This window comes from Syngnathoides biaculeatus, chromosome 15 (genome assembly GCF_019802595.1).
Source record: "Syngnathoides biaculeatus isolate LvHL_M chromosome 15, ASM1980259v1, whole genome shotgun sequence".
Lineage (NCBI taxonomy): Eukaryota > Metazoa > Chordata > Actinopteri > Syngnathiformes > Syngnathidae > Syngnathoides > Syngnathoides biaculeatus.
Genome location: NC_084654.1, coordinates 16860820 through 16880838, shown reverse-complemented (window position 1 = coordinate 16880838; position 20019 = coordinate 16860820). Strand labels below are relative to the sequence as shown.

General features: G+C 43.3%; 1 protein-coding gene across 6 annotated transcripts in view; it reads left to right on the top strand.

Moving 5' to 3' along the window:
* The window catches only part of ttll5 (tubulin tyrosine ligase-like family, member 5), a 66411-nt gene that overhangs the window by 31640 nt on the left and 14752 nt on the right, over window positions 1-20019 (top strand). For all 6 annotated transcript variants that reach the window (XM_061843489.1, XM_061843484.1, XM_061843487.1 and 3 more), the window contains 8 exons: window positions 105-251; window positions 338-429; window positions 524-672; window positions 941-1465; window positions 1566-1753; window positions 3856-3983; window positions 10096-10294; window positions 14894-15075. In XM_061843489.1, the coding sequence (XP_061699473.1) occupies window positions 105-251; window positions 338-429; window positions 524-672; window positions 941-1465; window positions 1566-1753; window positions 3856-3983; window positions 10096-10294; window positions 14894-15075 (1610 nt within the window). The remainder of the gene's footprint in view (window positions 1-104; window positions 252-337; window positions 430-523; window positions 673-940; window positions 1466-1565; window positions 1754-3855; window positions 3984-10095; window positions 10295-14893; window positions 15076-20019) is intronic.

Below are 20019 nucleotides of genomic sequence, written 5' to 3'. Positions count from 1 at the left end.
ATTTGAAAGTGTAAGCAGAAAAATTGTATTCATGTTTGTAATTATCATTGATTCAAAATATTTTTGCGTGTGTTGGATGTGTGTGTTATCTGTTGTTTTCACAGGATCTCGTAGTCCGCTTCCTGAGAAGGGCCGCCAGTAACCTCCAGCAAGATGTTAAGATGGTTCTGCCCAGTCACCAGCTCCCAGTCCAAGACCGCAGACGCATCCTGTCCCACCAACTAGGAGAGTTTATCCAATGTTATGAAAAGGTGCGTATTCTCAGGATGTGGTTTCACCGAAACACAGCAGATATTGTGTGAATTCTTTTCTGTTTTTGCTTTCCTTATCTTCATAGGAAACTGAGCATATAGTGCAAAAACAACAGAACAGTACAGAGGAGAAGTGTGTTGCCGCCAGTGTGTTTCATGACTACATCACGGCTGCGAGGTTAGTCAGTTGGCAAGTCCTCTTCCAGTGTTCAGTGGATGGATTGCAATCTGAAAAACACATCTTTCTCTCATTTTTTTTTTTTTTTTAACAGTGAAAGTGATCTGGAGGAAGTACTGACGTTCTACACACAAAAAAATAAATCAGCCACCGTCTTCCTCGGAACAAAAGTCCGGCGTGTTAAAAAAGTCTTTCGTGAAATACGTGCCTCAGAAGAGCCAGGCAACTGTAAGACTTCCAAAAGTGAGTCCAATCCATGGTTTTTTTCATGCTTCTCTTACTGTTGGTCTGGTTTATGTTTAATATTTTATCATTCAAGCACAGTAAACAGGAATTTTGCTGTTTCGATCTGTAAACCCTCCCAAAATAAATGAAAAAAGATTGAGTCATCCAGGGTGAAGTGAGGGTCACTTTCAAACGAGTCTCATTTGGTGAAAACAAATCTGTGTCAGAGCCATGGAATGGCTTACTGGTGATAAAGGAGCTCTGGCTTCTTTCTCCCTTTGAACAGTTGTGCCTGTGGCCAAAGAGGAGTCCAGCTCGTTAGAATCGACGCCCTCCACAGGAAAAGTCAGCAGTGACACAGACAGCAAGGTCACCGAAAGTCAAACCCTGGTTTGTTTGTCTGAAGGCCAGCTGACCGGATTTGGACACGCAAAAATCCACCCACAAGGCCAGCCTCCTCAACCCTGCTCGAGCTTTCCCGTGACTTCAGACTTCCCCCGTATCCATCAGCACAGCTCCTCCATCAAGCCTTCATCCCTGCCTCGTCATCGTTCTCCACCTCTGCCGCTTCCCCCGCATCCTCCATCCTATGCACAGTCCTTGGCAAAGTCTCAATTCTGCCAGACTGAGAGACTCAGCGCCGCTCCTGTTTACACCCCTCCCACCGTGTCTATGGGACAACCAACCCAGGTTTTCTGGAGGGTCCCATCTTCTCCAGTGCTCACATCAAGCTCCGGAGCATCTTCTTCTTTCACCAGTGCCTTACAGATCTATAGCAAGAAGCTCTCTAGACCAACATCTGCAAGCCAAGGTAAACACTTTGCTGCGCTATTTGCCAAGGGAGGTAAGTGGTTTTGGCTTCTTCCTACAACTTCTGCTTTGTTGACACATTTTTTCTGTCTTTATTGCAGCGCCCAAAATGCACAGTTCCACTAAGGTGAAGTCAAACTCCGAGGGAGGCTTCAGGGAGTTGAACTCTCTGACTGACCAGGCCCAGTCCAACCAGCAGGCCTTCATCTCAGCCCTCCAGAAGCTGGCAGACAAGCAGGTTGCTCGCACCACTGCCCCCTCCAGTCATGTCAACCTCCTGACGCAACATGTGAGTTCACTTGCGCTTTTCTTAACAACATGGTCCCACCTTGGTCAAGGCTCTGTTCAAATAAGAATGTACAGTATGTCGAATTAATAAACAATGTTTCACGGAGGGAAGACAAATGTGGCCCTTTTGCAGGAGGCTCTCTCTCTGTGAGGTCTTTTATATTTCTCTCTGGCAATGTTTAATTCTTTCCTGACCCCCTGCTGACCGGTGTCATCTAGTTGCTCACTCTTCCAGCAGACCTGTCGGAGCCGGAGGGTCTGCAGCCGCGAGCGGCGCACCTTCCTCGCTCTTGGTTGCCTGCCGACTGTGGGTTTTTTGCGGGGGTGGCTTCTGGTTCAGGGTTTGAAACTGCCCGTGTGGAGCATCGTGTTCCCGCTCTGTGTGAGGTCTCATTATCAGATGCACCATGGGGAGTGATTTCTGTTGATACTGAACAAGCCGCCATTTTTGTGGTAATTGATGCTTATAAATACAGGAATGTGACAAAGCGGTGCTTTGCATCAGCTTCCTCACGGACTTCTCCCATATTATCCCAGTCAGTTGGTGCATTGAGCCCCTCAGCCGTCGTTCCCACCTCCTTTGCCTGCTCTTCCTCCTTCTACTTGTCTGCTTCACTGGATGTTTTCTGCCAGAGTTTCTTAGGTTGACACGGGACCACACAGGCGGCAGTTACACTACTTAGACATTATTCTGCTGATCTGAAAGGTGTTTACTGTATTTTGAGTTGTGAATCCAGGACATGGCAGCAATTTGTTTTACAGAGCAAATCAGACCTGTGCGCTCCAGACAGACTTTGTAAAAGCCAAAAATTCTAACTGGGGGGGGCGCAGTGTAATGACGGGCGGGAGGGGCTCAGATTGTTTACAGTTTTCAGCATTATCACCCACCCCCGCTTTTACAATTTTTAGTACTAGCCCCCCCCCCCACACACTTTTGAAATTTTCAGCAGTAGCACCATCCCCCCATGAGAGAAAATTTCACGGGGGGGGGGGGTGGATGGGTGGGGGGGGGCGCAGATGTGGAAAAAGTCTATCCCCAAAAAAAAGGACACGCCCCAAAAAGTTTGAAAACCACAGTTCTAAGTCATTAAATCACGAGCTGAAGCAAGAGGACTACTTTGTAAACATGAACAACTCCCTTTTGTGCTGCATAACCTCTACGCTCACAGTGATTACTTGCTCTCATCTTGACAAAAGACAGAAATTTGGAAAAAAAAATCTGGCTGCACCTGCTATCTCGTTAACAATAGAATAAATACACTCTTGTTCAGTAATGCATGCACGTAATTTTTTTTCTCTTTTGCTTTTAAACTCTTTTAATCATGTAAATGACATTGAGTTAACTTGTGTATGAGATGCAGAATATAAAAATATTGCTTTTGTTAAATGGCCAGTCAGGTCTGCAGTGAGCTTTGTAATTTAACACGGGAGACAAACAATATATTGCGTGTGTCCTTTCTCTAAGATGTCGTTAAATGACTCATGTAATGAACTCGACAATGTGACGTGTGAGTGCAGAGAAGCCGTAGTGACAGAGGAACCCCCCCCAGGGCCACTAATAATAAGCCCAGTCCACTTAAATGTGAAAGACCGTCACAGTGGTGTGACACGCTGCTCATTGTAGTGGAAAAGCTAACACGGTTTTTACATCCTGTGAGACTTGGCATCATCGCAATGTTTCGCCTTTTAGTGCCAAAAGAGGCAAGTGATGCAAATAACAACACAGGAGCACGTGGTCCTGGTTTAGTTTTTCCAGGGGAAAGTAGCACTTGAGGAACCGACGGGGTTGTAAACAGATTTGAACGAGCAAGTCTGTTTATGAGTTTGTTTCGTTTTTAGAGGGGGCGGGAGTGGCCAACCTGGATTTAATGCTGAGTAGAGAGTATGTTTGGTCACATACCGTGTGTAAATTTTCCCTTACCTCCACGTCAATGCAAGACTGCGTTGGTCAATACGGGGAGTGCAGACAAGTACTGATAGCGTTTTGACCAGAGAACACTAGAAGCATGGGGAAGGATAGTAGTTCCCAGTTCTTCTATAAATGATACAAATGACACAGTTTTAAATTGTTGGATGTTTTCAACTTTTCCCCGCCCTCCACAGTTTACCAGGCTAAACATGGCAAGCCGGATGTTGAGTGGAGAGAAGCAAAAGATGCCCCCGTTTGCCCATAGCCAAGGACTCAATGGCCTGGACAACTCTGGAACTGATCCCCTTAGAAACAGGACACAGTAAGTCAAAAGAAATGATTAAAAGAGCAGATTGCTTCTTGTTTGTAATCCTAAAAAAAACACAAAGTGAACATTCACAAAGATAATTGTCATACCTGCCAGTTTTTTTTGAGTGATTTCAGATAATTCAATATAGGATCCCAGATGAAAAAGAAATTGTTCTCTAATACTTTCAGTCTTTTTTTTTCCAGTTGACAAATCATTCATCCAGTTGAAGGCTTTTGGTGGGTTTTTATCTTTCCATCATAGTCGAATCTGTCTACGTGCAACCAATGTTGTAAATGCAATTATGTTTATCTGCTATTCCAGAAAGCCTGGTAAACTACAAACAAAAATGGACTGTTTTTGTTTCATATTACAGTATAAGATAGCCCTAATTTGCGGTATAAATCTGCAAAAATGCAACCTATTTGTACAGCTTCAGATGTTGCATAGCACATACTCATTAGTATTAGTTGCAAAGCTAAACAGTGACTGTATGTTGAGAGTGCTTGCGTTTCAACTTTCTTGCATGTTCTTGTTTTCCCTCCAGATGTCTCCCAGGCCAAAGACTTTTACAGTGTTGCATTTGAATGTTTAACTTTTAAAGGTCGTATGTTTTCTTACTATACAGCTCCGGCAAGATAAATGATTCATAGGAGCAGCTCCGGTATCGAGTATTGTTCCCTTTCTCCAAATTCCTGTCCTGAGGACCTATTTTTTTTCTTTTCATGATTTACTTTAGACACTTGGAGGGTTTTTAAGCCCATGAGCGTGTTTGGTCACACTCAATACCATCTGAAGTCCCTCTGAGTGGTCTCACACGGACCTGTAGATTGTAAAGTGCCACAGTAATGATGGTGGAATGGACACCGCCCTCTGGGCAGACTAGTTTCAATTGACACTTAATCACTTAATGTGTTTTTGTCTCGATTTAATGCTGCTCTAGGATTGTGTAAGATGGGGGAACTCAGCACACTGCCTGCACTCTACTTTCTTAAATAGTGACAGACAGAAGGTGATCAAGTTTCACTGAGTGACGAACACATCATATTAGAACGCTCGCTATCTCATTGACTTGATCCTGAAAAGTAGATGACCATTCATGGCTGAGATTTGACCTCATCATGTTGCTCGATCCAGACTGTTTTTCCTGTCCAGCACTTCCTTAGTTTTGGACCTGTGAGGGAATTCCAAGAATGTTTGGCTTTTCCCTTTTAAAATACTTTATTCACACAAATCATGAATGAGAGTTTCTTCCTTTTTGTTTTTTTTTGTTTTTGTTTTTACTGTAGCAGATAGCTAGCTGTTCCTTTTTTCTGATGTCTGTGGAGCTAGGAAAAAAAAATATATAAATGACATCTCAGCCTTAAATTCGCTTTTCAAAGGTATTAAAATACCATATTGTTGTCCTATTTTGTTGAACCAGCTGACTAAAAAAAAAGTTAATATTTCATAAATTCCATTGATTTTTCAAACATCAAATTTCATTTTGTAGATCAGTAGTTTTACATACCGTATTTTCTGCACTATGAGGGGCACCACATTATAAGGCGCACCTTCAATGAATGGCCTATTTTAAAACTTTTTTTCATATATAAGGCGCACCGCATTATAAGGCACAAAGAATAGATGCTGCAGTAAAGGCCGGGGTTACGTTATGCATCCAATAAATGGAGCGGCACTAAAGGCTCAATATTGATCCATATATAAGGCGCACCGGATTTTAAGGCGCGCTGTCGGCTTTTAGGTACGCCTTGTAGTGCGTAAAATACAGTAGTTTGTACTTATTTGAAATAGTATGTCAAAAATATGATCACACTGTCATATAAGGTTGAGCTAATATCATAGTGGTCACATTAGTGAATGAGAAGTTTTACTTTTGATCGAAGAGGCCATTAAAAGGACTTGTCGTATACAAACCAAATCTCAAACAGCACCACAATACGAGAACTTATTCAGAGAACCTAGTGTGTTTTGCGGAGGTTTTGTGGAGGTTTATAGTGTTTGGTGGTAATCACATCTGCTTTACGTGTCCTAGGTTCAAACCCCAGTGGAACCAAGCTACTCTAATGACACTGCTTAGGGGGGTCAAGTGGCTGCCAGGCAATCAAGACATTGTTGTTTTTACCCCTACCTTCCTCTTAGACCGTCCAAACTACCCTCAGGGAATAGACCAGACCCCATTGCCATTTTCCCCACTGCTGGCTGGAATTGCACATTTTAACCTTCAAATCCAAGTTGCTATCATTGTGGAAGTCCAAAGTGAAAATGTTGGGACGACTGGCCAGGGAAAATTATGCTGAAACATTTTAAAGTCAATTTCTTGACTTAACACGGTGTTTAAATGTCCTTTTTTTTTTTTTAAAGATTACTAATTAATGGCACACTACAAGTTAGACATTCACATAAAGTGTTTTTGTAATAGCTCCCGAGGTGACACAAATAGCTTATGTTGCCCGCGTACACCGACCTGCCACACAAAGCTCCCTTGTTTTCGAGTCCCCCGGACCCTTTGGTTTCTCGTTGCCCTTCTGCGGCTCTGAGTAAGCTTTAATAAGATATTAGTACAGATATTAGGATAATTTTGTCTCCCTGCCGCTTAGAGAACCTCCACCTACGCTTGGCCCGGCGGTTTGTGCCAAACATACTGAAAAAGTTAAGCTCACTGGCTCTTAAAGCAACCGCAGGGGTGAATTATGATCTGGTCCAAAGAGCAGTTGTGAGTCTTTGAAGTGCCGCTGCCAGGATCCAGCAGGTATGCCGCATCAGCGTTCTCAACAGCGGCTGCTTCTTTCGGGCCGACCATTAGCTGGCTAGGAAACAACACTACTTGTCCCATTACAAGCACTGTAAACTTTCGGATTACTTCCGTCAAATGTTTCACCTGGCACGTGCACGTTGACCTCGATTCTGAACTCTTTTGAAATGGTCTATGGTGCATCTTTTACGACACTGAGAGCAGCACACCAAGCTTTGGTACCATAAATGTTGTCAGTGAAAAGATTGAAAATATTTGGATTTTTTTTACTTCCATGTAACAATAGTTGCCCACGAAGCTCACGGTTGTATTAAATCAACAATAGTTTGTAGCCGGTTGTCCCCTTGTGTAATGTTAACACATTTGAGGGTCTCGGGTTGTGTTAGCACCCTCACCACAGAAATAGACATCTAAACTATTGTCTCTGTGCGCATGTGGTATTTTTACTTCGCCTCAGTGCTTTGTCACACTGTTGTTTGACTTGGTTGCATATTGTCGGGACATTCCAGAGAATTTTACATCAGCCAGTTCGCTGAACTAACAAACCCGCCTAATAAAAAGACTGTCTGCCATCAAAGAAGTTGAGCATTTTCACCAAAAGTTCCACAAAATTGGCCTGATGTCTCTCCGCCTTTGAATTTAAAAGATGTTTTTATTCGCGACTGATTGGAGCCAGATGTTGTAATAGGAGGGCGGGTGGTTTTATGCTATTCAGCGTGCCGTGTTACTACACGCATGCAGGGCCGCACTTCATGATTGTTGTCAATAATAGTTTGTCTTTTAAATGAGTAAAAGATGCACTTTCTCAAGCAATCACCGCCGGTGAGGGGGCTGGCCGGGCGGAGCTTTGAGATACTGCGAAACAACATCATCCCACACTGTCCTTTTTCCCACATTCACACTTAGTTAGCTTGATGCCGCACATGTGCTCAACTTACACTGCTGCATTGTTTGACCAGAAGTCATATCAGTGGACTCAAGCATAGTGAGCGCGGCAGGGAGTCAGACAGGAAGTCTTGTGTATTTTGCAAGAGCTGCTCTATTCACTCATTTGTTTTTCCTGTCGACTCATTCTATACGTCTCAACAAAAAAGCTAAAATTAGAAGTCGACATAACAAATTGTCAATCCATATACCAATAAGTAGCTTCCTGTTGTCCAATCCAACCCATTAAAAGAAACGACTGCTGTAAACAAAGAATGAGTTCTAGTTCTGTCTGCTGGCCTCTGACCTAAAATGTCCACAGACAAGCTTTTGTTTTCAGGAGTGAAAAAAAAAAATGAATTGACCTTTACACTGCTTGTTGTTGTAAAATAGCTCCTATTATGTGATCTGAGAAACGCACGGGCGGGTTGTTTTTTTTTCTCTTTTGGCCGCACAAGGGAAGGAGTTTGTTTCACTTCAGCAACACAAGATAACTATCAAACATTGTTATTTGAGATTAATTGAACTACTGTACTTTAATTTGTTTTCTAGAGATTACTATAGCAGTAGAGAAATGAATTGGGGGAATTCTCAAGAATTTTTTTTTTCTCCTCTCAATAAGACCCCTTTGGGATCTAATTTCCTCAGCTGGGCTCGTTTCCCTCTCTATTTTTGTCCGATCTCTCCTCACTGCTCCCGATAGTGCTCTTTAGGGCATTATTTTTAGCAGGGGCTAGCCCAAAGTAGTGCAGCACACCCTACACACAGACTGTTTGTCTTTGATGGATTATGCTTTTCAAAAGCATTTATTGTCATGTAAAAACTAAATCACAATGCAGACGCAAACACCAGGACGGTCGGTTCAGGAGACTTTAGAACTCGGCATAGATTTTTGGTCCTATATCAGTTGAGTGGTCGTCTGCTTTACACGATGATGTGATGGTTAAAACCAAGGTGAAAGTAAAAGTCTTTCAGTGGCTTATAAGATGTGGTCAAGACTGAAGAAGAAATTCCCTTATTTGATTTAACGCTTGGCGGCACGGATCAGCTGGTAAAGCGTTGGCCTCACAGTTCTGAGGACCCGGGTTCGATCCCGGTCCCGCCTGTGTGGAGTTTGCATGTTCTCCTCGTGCCTGCGTGGATTTTCTCCAGGCACTCTGGTTTCCTCCCAGATCCCCAAAACATGCAACATTAATTAGACACACTAAATTGCCCCGAGGTGTGATTATGAGTGCGGCTGTTTGTCTCGATGTCCCCTGCGATTGGCTGGGAACCAGTTCAGGGTGTACCCCGGCTCCTGCCCGTTGACAGCTGGGATAGGCTCCAGCACTCCCCGCGACCCTCGTGAGGATAAGCGGCAAAGAAAATGGATGGATGGATGGATCTTTGCTACAACATTTGTTCATGTATATTTTAAAATCTCACTTCTCTCTTTTTTTAATTTACCTGACCATTAGTGGAACACTTTATTCCATTTGCACCTTCTGTTCAATTAATAAAACGTTGGATTTTAACAACATAGAGGCCGAAAAGACAGTGATGTAGTGTTAAATGCCATACCATTCTGTTTCGTGTGTTTATGTCATCATGCATCTACATATCCTGGTCTAGTGGGTTCCTTAGATGAGGTAAAACAGAAATGCAGAAATTTCCTTAAATTAGTTCCATTGCTTCTGGAATCTTTGGGTCATAAGGGAGCAATTGATTCAATTTTAGTATGTCTGACGATGAGGCCGGGCTCCTCTATTCTGCAACACTGGTAACAAAAAAAAAATAGAAAAAGAAAAAACGAATGGCTTAGTTCTAATAACAGATAATCCAGTTACAAACTTGTGGCGATCGTCAAATGGTTTTCTTTCCAGGTTGTGGCTTTGTGATGTGAATGGAACGTGAAGTTCTGGGAGTACTGAAGCAAAGGTTTTGGTTTGCTCAAAGGCTGCCACAAGCTTTGGCCTCCACTTTGACTGTGATTTGCACACTTAAGACCAATGTCTCCTGACAGCCCGATTTGAGCTGCTAGATGAGTCTATAGATATATCATGGACGTTTAACTTGTTGAAACCGAGGCGAGAAAATCACGCCGAGCCTCACTGCTGCCTTATATTTGGATGCAAGTACGATTTATAACGCAAACACAATTTCAACATAAGTAAGCTAAATGTGTGAAATATTCAGGCAGAACTTTCCAACAGTTACAACCGTTATAGCATGAGATTGTAACAAAGATTGTACCGTCTCTGCTTATTTCTTTTTTTTTTTTTTTTTTTTACTGTAGTTAATTGCTCTATTAGTATCCAGGATGAAAACAACAGAAGGCAAATAGTTTTATAATTTATACTTTATTGCTGTTTGGACATTAGGCCGTACTATTTTCATACACCATTCGTACATACAAAAAGTAGCCCTGTCGACTAATTACTTTCCTTTCTGACATCTTTGCTCTCTAAGTCATGGGTGGATGAATAATGGAGAGGCTACCACTGACAGACAGAATCGCAGCAACTTGAGCTCCGTGATGGGGGCTAGTCCTGAAGAAATCTGGCATCCTGCCCAAGGAAACCATCAGCATCAGTTTGCTGCCCAGCAACTGCAACAGCAAAGAATTCCCCCACGACAATTCTTGGACCAGAACCATTGTGGACACCAGGTACATGCATGAAGGCACTTGGTCACTCACTCTTCGTTATCGTTAACCTTCTGCCGTTCACGGTGGATAGGAACCGAGCCCTGCTGTGAATAGTGAAAAAAACAAAACAGTGATTCATGCCCCAGCCCCCAAAAAATGTTCATTTTTACCCTTATTAATAGTTTAAACCATAAATATACTACAAACTATAATCCCAAAACAGTTTCATTAAAATTTCAAACTTATCTTGGATTCAAACGTTTTACAGATCATTTGATTTTGGAAAAAAAAGACTCCTTAACTCCCTATACAACCCAGACTAAACTGAGCTTCTCCTCGACATACAAAGCTTGTCTTTGTTGCATCACTTCATTATACTGTATAAACTTGTCACCTATTACTGTACAGGTTTCCTATTTCAACAGGGCTTTCGTGGCATTTTGTGGCATCTTAGGGTGTTTCAGAAAAAAAAACACAAAATACAGAAAAAAGTGAGCTTTTCACCAAATACAGTTGAAGCAAGAAGCATACTTTGCAAAAACACATATTTTATTTTTTTGTCTCACTGTTTCAGTCAGGATCACTAATACTATTTAATTTTGTTAAATGTCACAATAATGAGAGAATTTCTTAGAGTGTTTTATATTATTTTCTTCAAGGTCAAAACTTTTCATACACAAAAAGTACTATATCTTTAAAGAACATGGGGAAGCCCAGATAATGAGTTCATGACTTTGGAAACTTTTGATAGGTTAACTGATAACATATGAGTCAATTGATGGCGCACCTGGGGCTGTATTCAAGGCCACACTTCAAACACTCTCCTTCGTTGTTTGAAATCATGGAAAAATTAAATGAAATCAGCCAGGATTCAGAGAAACAATCGTGGCGCTCCACAAGTCTGGCTCATCCTTGGGTGCAATTTTGTGGAGCTCCACAAGGTTGGCTCATCCTTGGGTACAATTTCCAGATACTTGAAGCTGCCACGTTCATCTGTTCAAACAAATATAAACAAGTGCAAACATCATGGGAATGTCTAGCTATCACACTGCTCGGGAAGGAGATGAGCTCTGTGACCCAGAGATTAACTTGTTTTGGTCTGAAATAGGCAAATAAACCTCAGAACACAGCTAAAGATCTTGTGAAAATGCTGGATAAAGCTGGTAAGAAACTGTCATTATCTAGAGTGAAACGAGTCCTGCACCGACATGGGCTGTAAGGCCACTGACCGAGAATGAAGTGATTAGTCCCGACGAAATTATAGTTTGCACAAAGACACCAAGATAAAGATCTTAACTTCTGGAATCATGCCCTTTGGTCTGATGAAACTAATGTGGAGCTGTTTGGCCATAAAGACCAACATTACATCTGGGGGAAAAAGTTTGATAGACCTGAGAACTCCATACCAACTATGAAGCATTGAGGTGACAACATGATGTTGTGGGGCTGTTTTGCAGCAACAGGAACTGGAGTTCTTCATAAAATAGATGGAATCATGATTAAAGAACATTACATGGAGATATTAAGGCAACATCTGTCAGAGTACTGACAGAAGCTTGTGGAAGGTTACCCAAAACATTTGACCCAAGTCATGCAGTTCAAACGAAATTCTACTTGATACTAAGGAAATTTATGTAAAATTTTGAGTTTGAAGAAAATAATCTCAAATTCTCAAAGAAATTCTCTCTCTCATTGTTGTGGCATTTAACACAATTAAATAATTTTGGTGATCTTGATTAAAACAACAAACAGGAGAGGTTTAGACTGGTTTGACTTCAGGTAGTGAGACAAAAAATAAAACGTGTTTTTGTACAGTGTAGGTACACTTGTGGCTTCAAATGTAGATCGAGATTGGTTTCACTGTAAAAAAAAAAAGAAAAGAAAAGGCGAGTAGGTGAATTTGTGAATTGTGAGTAATAAATATGAAGGGAATTGCTGTGCACATGAAATATCATCCACTGAAAAGGGAGCCATCGACAACTTCAACAGGCCACTAGAGACTGCTGTTGAACGCAGGCCCTTTGGTGTACAACATCTTAGATGCATTTGTTTTTCCTGTTCGGGATAGCGGCTCTCCATATTTTAACCGTGAGTTATTTATGCTCCGGGTTGATGGTGAAATCTGAATTTGGCTTTGAAAAAGCAAATGTGAAAGCTCAGCAAAACTGAAATCCCAGTGATTTGTCAGTGAACTGCTGAGTTATGACTCCCTCATGTTTAAAACAAACAAAACAAAAAAAAAAACTTACCTTACCTAAGCATTATGCTGTCCAAAAAGCACCCACATGAAGGGGAAGCTTTCATGTTAGCATGTCTAAAGCTATTCATTGACTCTCCCTCCAAGCCAGAGGGAACATCCCGCCTCATAGGAGCTCATTCCTGGAGAGCCAAACATGACTCCTCACTCAAAACTAGCTTGTTTGGATATGTAACAGCCAGTCTTGTATTTGAAGTAATCAAGGAACGCTACGCATGAGTGCACGAGGTGTTACTTTTAACATGGAAAAGTGTGGTGTCACTATTTAAACAATGTACTTTTCTCTGATCTACTGTACTTGCCTGACTTTCACGTAACGGCGTCTCTCTGAATATATGAGACATTTTACTTCTTAGGGGAAAAACACGCCGTCTTCGCCGCCATGTTTCTGCACAGTGGCTCTGAAAGACGATCGCGAGGAGGAGCGTATTTATTCATTTTCCAGTGGATTTTGTGGAGTCAACACAAGGATGGAGAAAAAGTGGAGACAGTAGGGTGCCATGGGACAGCTTACAGTGTGGAATGACTGGAAGCAAGCACTTTTTTCCAAGCTGTTCTCAGCAATGCCGTGGCTCCCACCTCATTGTTTTTTCATCCTCATAGCTGGGCCTTAATTCATGCAATTTAGGTGACATTTGTCTTGGCTTGCTCCAGCAGCTCCGTGAAGGGCATTTTAATGTAATCATTCTCCTCCGTTTCTTCGCCATTCTCCTTTCGCCCTGAGTCGAAACTCAACGGATTACATTTTTCTTTAAAGTCAGCCTCCAGGCGAAACGGCCTCAGGAATATCCTCTTCAACAGCTCTGTGAATAAAGAGCTGGAGCCATCTAATCGCTTGCTCCACAAAAGGGTGAATCTGGTTACAAGAATTTCATCAACAGATTTGATAACCCTCCCTCAAACCTTGGCTGTCATTTCCTGTTCATTCCACCCACCTGCGTCTTCTTGACAGTTTGTCCTGACAACTTCTTCACTGCCTGTTAAATCTATTCTTCTTTTTCAGGCTGTCCAGGAATATTGTGCAAGACAATCCCATCGACGACATGACTTCATTATATTTTTACTCAGTGTGTTGGTTTTTTTCTTTCAAATTTGGCCTGCGGCTACTCACGCACACCTTTCTGGCTCTCCAATTGGAAGACCGAGTGTCCGTATTTGTTGGGTTTCCGGGAGGGAGAAATAGTCAGGGGGGCTGTTCTGACTCCATACTCCACGTTTGACTTATTGGGTGCAGACTGTGCGGCTCCTCCACGAGCTTGGCCTCGGGCCACCTGGCAGCCAAACAAAGGTGCCCTTCCTGGCCTTGCTCAAGCTGAAATGCAGCCATAGGCTTTACAACCTGGAAACTCAGATTCTCATTTATCATCGCAGGAATTACATCAGAAATTCTCAATCCCAATTGCGGTCCTTTGAACAACTGTACTGTGAAGCTGGATGGCCATCGGCGTTTAAGGTCAACGTATGAAGCCGTCGAGAAAATCGCATGCCGGTATACATGACAGTGAATGATGAACATGGATCGAATGAAGTACATCCCTAAAATATTATGTCAGAAATAACTTTTATCCTCTTCCACCCAACCCTTTGAAGTACTGTACTCCTTTCAGGCAAACAATGTGAAGAATTTGCTTTTTACTGTGGCCAATTGCAATAAAAAAGAAAAAAAGACAATCTTGTTCTCATTCAGTATGGCATGACATTTTGAGCCGTAACATTTAGTGGCATCATTCATTATAATGATCTTACAAAAAAAAAAAAAAAGAATCACTCCACCCTGTAGTTCCTCCTTGGACATTTAGTGTAAATGCAGATAGCAGCAGTTTTAATAACTGCCCTTACATTACTGTGTTTAAACACTTTGTATTTAATCCCATTTGACATCGCATAAACAGGAAATGGAAAACACTTTTTTTTCAACATAGCTGTGAGTAAATATGAATTTAGCTTTCAACTATTGTCCAGGGTTTCCAATTTTGTGGACAGACTGAAAGAAAATGATGCCTGATAAAAGGGTTTCACTTCCACAGTAAAGCACACAAAAGCTTGCTTTGTTAATTTAACGGAAGCGCTTTAGTATAGTCACTGACTTTGGTGCAGGCAGCGTGGGATCGATTCCCACTCAGTGATGGTATTGATACTTGCCTTTATGATTGACTGGCAACCTGTTCAGGGTGTAACCCTGCCTCCTGCCCGTTGATAGCTGGGTTGGGCCCAGCACTCTCGTGACCCTTGTGAGGATAAGTGGCTAAAAAAATGGATAGATGAATGACGTTTTAGTGTAAAGATTCGCTGGGATACTCTCTTCCTGCACATGATATACAAAATGGAGGGCAAGTGTCTAATTTAAATTTCTTGTCCCGTAGGATCAACATGCAGACGAAACAAGCACTCCCCACGCTGAGTTTCCCACAAAATCTTCCAGCTTCCCCGGACCACCTCATCACAGTCACGTCCGGACCCGTGATAGTCCTGTCCTCTCCCCAAAGCCACCCAGCGAGGCCCGAGAAGGACCGATCAGGAAACAAGCGACGACGCGCTTCGTCAAGTAAGAGCTGCCTTTGAATCTCATTCACTACTCATTCTTAAAGGTCAAGTGTCATCCCTATAAACATTCTCAAATATTGTCATGAAAAATACATATAACATTATTTACTTCAATGTCTACACAAAAAAAAAAAAAAAATGAGTGGAGAGCACATCATCCATGCGCAAAGTTGCGGAAGTTTCATTCGACATGGTCGCCGTATTGGCTGCATTTACTGTCCGTGACGTCACCTTGGACATTTGCCATTGAAAACATGCTGTGACCCTTACTGTAGGACACACCCGCTTCAGACACGGAAGCTATTTTCGAGGAAAACATCTCACAACCGAGTGAAGTGTCCGGGGCAATATTACCTTATTGTTTCGAGCCATATTTAGATGACATGCGGATCACGGCCAAGTCCAAGGCCGGTAGCGATCCACAAGGGCTGTGGAGGCCGTCCTTCAGCGGCTGCTGCATGGAAGCCTTCCGATGCGCACATCGACACATTTAGCAACCCTGATTTATGGATTACGCCTCTCCCCCCTTAACTATTTTTTTTTTTTAGTAGCTGTCTACACACGTACCTGTCATTTGGAACCCAGGAAGCTCTCGTCCTTTGTACCCGTGCAATCCATTTTTCACGACAAACCGGTTCTCTTGCAAACTTATTAAGGGTAAATCCATCCTCCCGAATGTTCATCCAATGTCCAGCAATGCAACGGGCCGGCATTTTGGCTAACACGAAGGAATAACGTGCTACCTTCCCGGAGGTAAAACTAATAAAAACAAACGACTCCACTTGAGGGCGGTCCTGCAATGTACGTCACTTGCTGCTTCTTCTCGAAAACAAATCCCTCAAGAGGATTTTCATGGCGGAAGTTACAAAAAGCTGGATATGTCAAAATCATGTTTTGTGGTGAAAAAACGCGTGGGTCCATGTCGGCTGTCATATTTTTCCATTAATGACATACTAAAAATCATCCATTTTATGACAGTGGCACTTTAATGTTGTTGTGGCGTGAGAATATATGGCGTGGTGGAGTTCAAAAGGACAAAGTTAATTCTAATGAAAGTTCCAACATGTGTGCTGTACACCACATCTTTTGGCTGCAGGGTGGATCTGCCTCTTTAGTAAACAACCCTCCACACAGGCCCGATTCCTGCCTGAACCATAAACACAACGTGGTTCAGTGGAAGGGCCCGGGCTCGGAGCGCCATTTAAATCCTGTTTAGTTTGGAGATAAGCTGAAGAGTACAGAAGGGAAAATTAAAGGAAAAGAATGAAACAGTGCTTAACGTCCAGCGAGTTCCCGCACTCCCTTTATGACTTTATTACTACAAAATCTGGCCAAATTACAAAACAAAGACAAACCTCTGTGATCAAGAGGCTGCTATTATTTTAATGCTTGTTGCAGGTGCGAGGCCTTAATCACGCTCATAAAGTCGGCCCGTGAGGTTTCAGCAGTGCTGACTGCATACTACAGTATATTTCTCAACGTTTTCAAGTGATGTGGATCTTAGCAGTGCTGCTGAAAGTCTGACAAAGGAGTTTTAATATTTTAGATCCTGGCCCGGGAGCGCTCTCTCTGCTCTCTTCGCTGTCGATGGTTTTTCCATTCATACACCTTACTCAGGCTCCGCAAAACCCTGCAAGGGGTGGCGAGCTAAGAGTTAAACGGGTATGGGTGCAGCTCAGGGGTTGCAGTGAAGGTTAGTGCAGCCGGCGAGGTGCCGTGTTTGCTCCTGTGTGTGTGTGTGTGTGTCTTCCTGGCAGTTGCCGTGTTTACCCACTGCTTGTGGAATTCCAGTGCAACCTTCCGCTCCCCAAAGTCCCCCTCACCCCCACCCCACCCCCCAACACTCTCCTCCGTCCTGCATTTTTGTGGTCGACCAGTGTGACAGGGGAGAGTGTGGGAAAAACGGAAGCTTCGGGACCCAAAAGCAGCGATGGAAACAATGAAATGAAAGAAGAAAGAGAATGGAAACGAGTGACAGAAAATTCAACTCTGTCCAATGGAATGGAGATGATTGTTTGCAGAGAATGGCGGGATAATAAGTTGCTTCCCTTCTCGTGCTCATTTTAGCGGCAACCCTATCCTTCTGTTATCTGATATTCATCCCAGTGTATGCCGAAGCCTGTCTGACTTACAATTGAATCACTGTGCTCGGTTTATTCATACAGTTCAAGGTTATCCACCATCTTCTCGCCGGGCGTTGAACTGCACACTGCACCACACAAACGCGCCACTGATCGGTGTGACACTGGCTCGTTTCATGTTTATCAGAGAAATGTTGCAGTTGTAGGCTGGTTTCATGGCGGTGTGGTCACGTGTGGCGATAAAATGAATGTGGGTCAAGTCCTAATAAGCCTATAGTTCAAAGTAAAATAATGTTGGACATATTCTGAATAGGAGGATCCTAAAGTGTTGGCCTCACAGTTCTGAGGTCACGGTTTCAATCCCGGACCTGCCTGTGTGGAGTTTGCATGCTCTCCCCGTGCCTGCGTGGGTTTTCTCCGGCCACTCCGGTTTCCTCCCACATCCCAAAAATTTGCAGCATTAATTGCACACTCTAAATTTCCCGTAGGTGTGATTGTGAGTGCGGCTGTTTGTCTCGATGTGCCCTGCGATTGGCTGGCAACCAGTTCAGGGTGTAGCCTGCCTCCTGCCCGTTGACAGCTGGGATAGGCTTCAGCACCCCTGGCAACCCTTGTGAGGATAAGGGACAAAAGAAAACGGATGGATGGATGGATGGATGGATGGATGGATGGATGGATGCTGAATTCTTGTTGACAAACGTGAACACAACCTTTCACGCAGCTGAGAAAATCCGCTCCTTTACCACCAGGATGTGTTGTAGGTGTACTGTATAAAATACTGCTATAAAGTTTTAGTTCAAAATGATTATGCAGCACGCTTGGTTCTCTTCCTGTTTACTTTGTCATTTAACATAGCCCATTTAGACAGGAAACTAGATAGGGTCGAATTAATTGCCGTCTCAACTGGTTGCAGACAAATCCACCATTATTCCATTGCTTCAAGATGTCGCAACTTATCTTCCCCTTCGCGTTCTCAAGGGCCGTTCCAGTGTGTCACGTTTCTAACTCCCACGATTTGTAATGCTAATTTCTTTTCACGCCGTAGGCCCTTTTTTTCATGCAATTCACCAATTTATTTATCCAAGTTTGAAACCAGCACTGTGGCTTGGGTGTAAGGACAACTAACGAGGAAGCAAACCCAAGGCAGCATCACAAACGCCCTCGCTTGTAGCGACAGTTAACCATCGAACACCCGTCTCCTCCAAAGTCCAGGCAGACCATTGAAGCGGCAAGGTGTCAGCCTTTCTTTTGTGCTGCCGGCTTTCTTGCTGCGCCAACATGTGGCACACTCGTGTGCGGCAGACGTGCCTCAAGTCGGTAACACACGGGGTGGAGCTGGGCTCTCTGTCCCATCGACATACCACAGCTGCCAACCCGGGGCGCTGCCAGGTCTAAAGTGAAGGCTTTGAAAGTAGCAATTTGTAACACAAATAAATGGACCTGTTTGGTATTTTGTTTGCACGCTTTGGCGGTTCGCAGTTGTAACTACGGAAACCGCTGGCTGTCGTGCGGCATTACTAATAGGGTGACAATTACAGGAGTGCCATTAATGTCAGCCTCGCTGCCGCTTTCGCTCCCTATTAATCCGCTACAAGGGGAGTTATTTGCACAGGATACTATACGCACGCTGGCGCTGCCAAAAGCGTTGTTAATGCTTAAACACGATCCCCTTTGGTCAGTTCGAATAACACTACGACGGGCGAGCTACCTGTGAGCACAACAAGGTGTACGTGTGGTCACACTCTCCAAGTTGAAGCCGCATGCTGCTGTGTTTATGGCTGCCTGGCTCCCAGAATGACAGAATGAAAGACTGTTGACAAAGAAAGTGATGTGAAAAACCCCGGGGTCAATTTATGTATTTTCCCCCCCCCCGCTCTCCATATGAAAGGAGTTGCTTCCTGTCAAAGTATGCCACGCTTAAAGTGGGCCAATTCTATTTGTGGTTGTGTAATGGTATGAAAGAACAACTGTGCAGCCCCTTACAAGGAGGCAGTGTGTACCCTCATTACCTGGTTAATGCGCTTCTGGCAGGCGACGGCTATGGGGCGAGAGGTTAATACCAGCTAAGCTTTATTTATTGTCCCCCACCCGTACCTCAAACAAACAAAAAAAAAATACTTAACAGAGCGAATGTATACGGCTATAGACATGCCTGCTCCACGCCTCGCTGGCTTTTACAATGATTTACTACATTTGCTATTTGACTTTGTGAAAAAAGCCTCTGTCAAGTGTCATGTATGCAGTCTGCAGGCATCTTTATGAAACACTTTGATGTAAATGTACCATGTAAAAGCTCACATATTCACTATTCACACTCTAAGACAGACGTCTGTGTGTGTATTTGTCCACTTATACAGCCTTATGCCACAACTTGGGCCATTCATACAAAGTTAACCCCATTCAGCTTTGATTGTTGCTTACTGCCTCTTAAAGGTCAAGTGTCAACCCGATAAACATTCTAAAATAGATATTGAAATGAAAAATACATAGAACATTATTCAGTTTAATGTTGATATGAAAAAATAAATATGAGCGGAGAGCGCGCCATCCATGCGCAAAGTTGCGGAAGTGCAAGTGGTTGCCATATTGACTGTATCTCCTGCCTGTGACGTCACCCCGGACATTCGCCATTGAAAACAAGCTGTGGCCCCGACTGTGGTAGACGAAAAAGCCCCTTCTGACACGGAAGCTCTTTTCGAAGAAGAGAACATCTCACAACCGAGTGAAGTGACCGGGTCAATATTGCCCTATTGTTTCGAGCCATATTTAGATGATATGTGGATCACGGCCAAACCACCTCCCTGCCCTTTCCACCTCCGCGCGGTGGTGATAAAAACAATGCCGCCTGCGAGCGACGCCGCGGC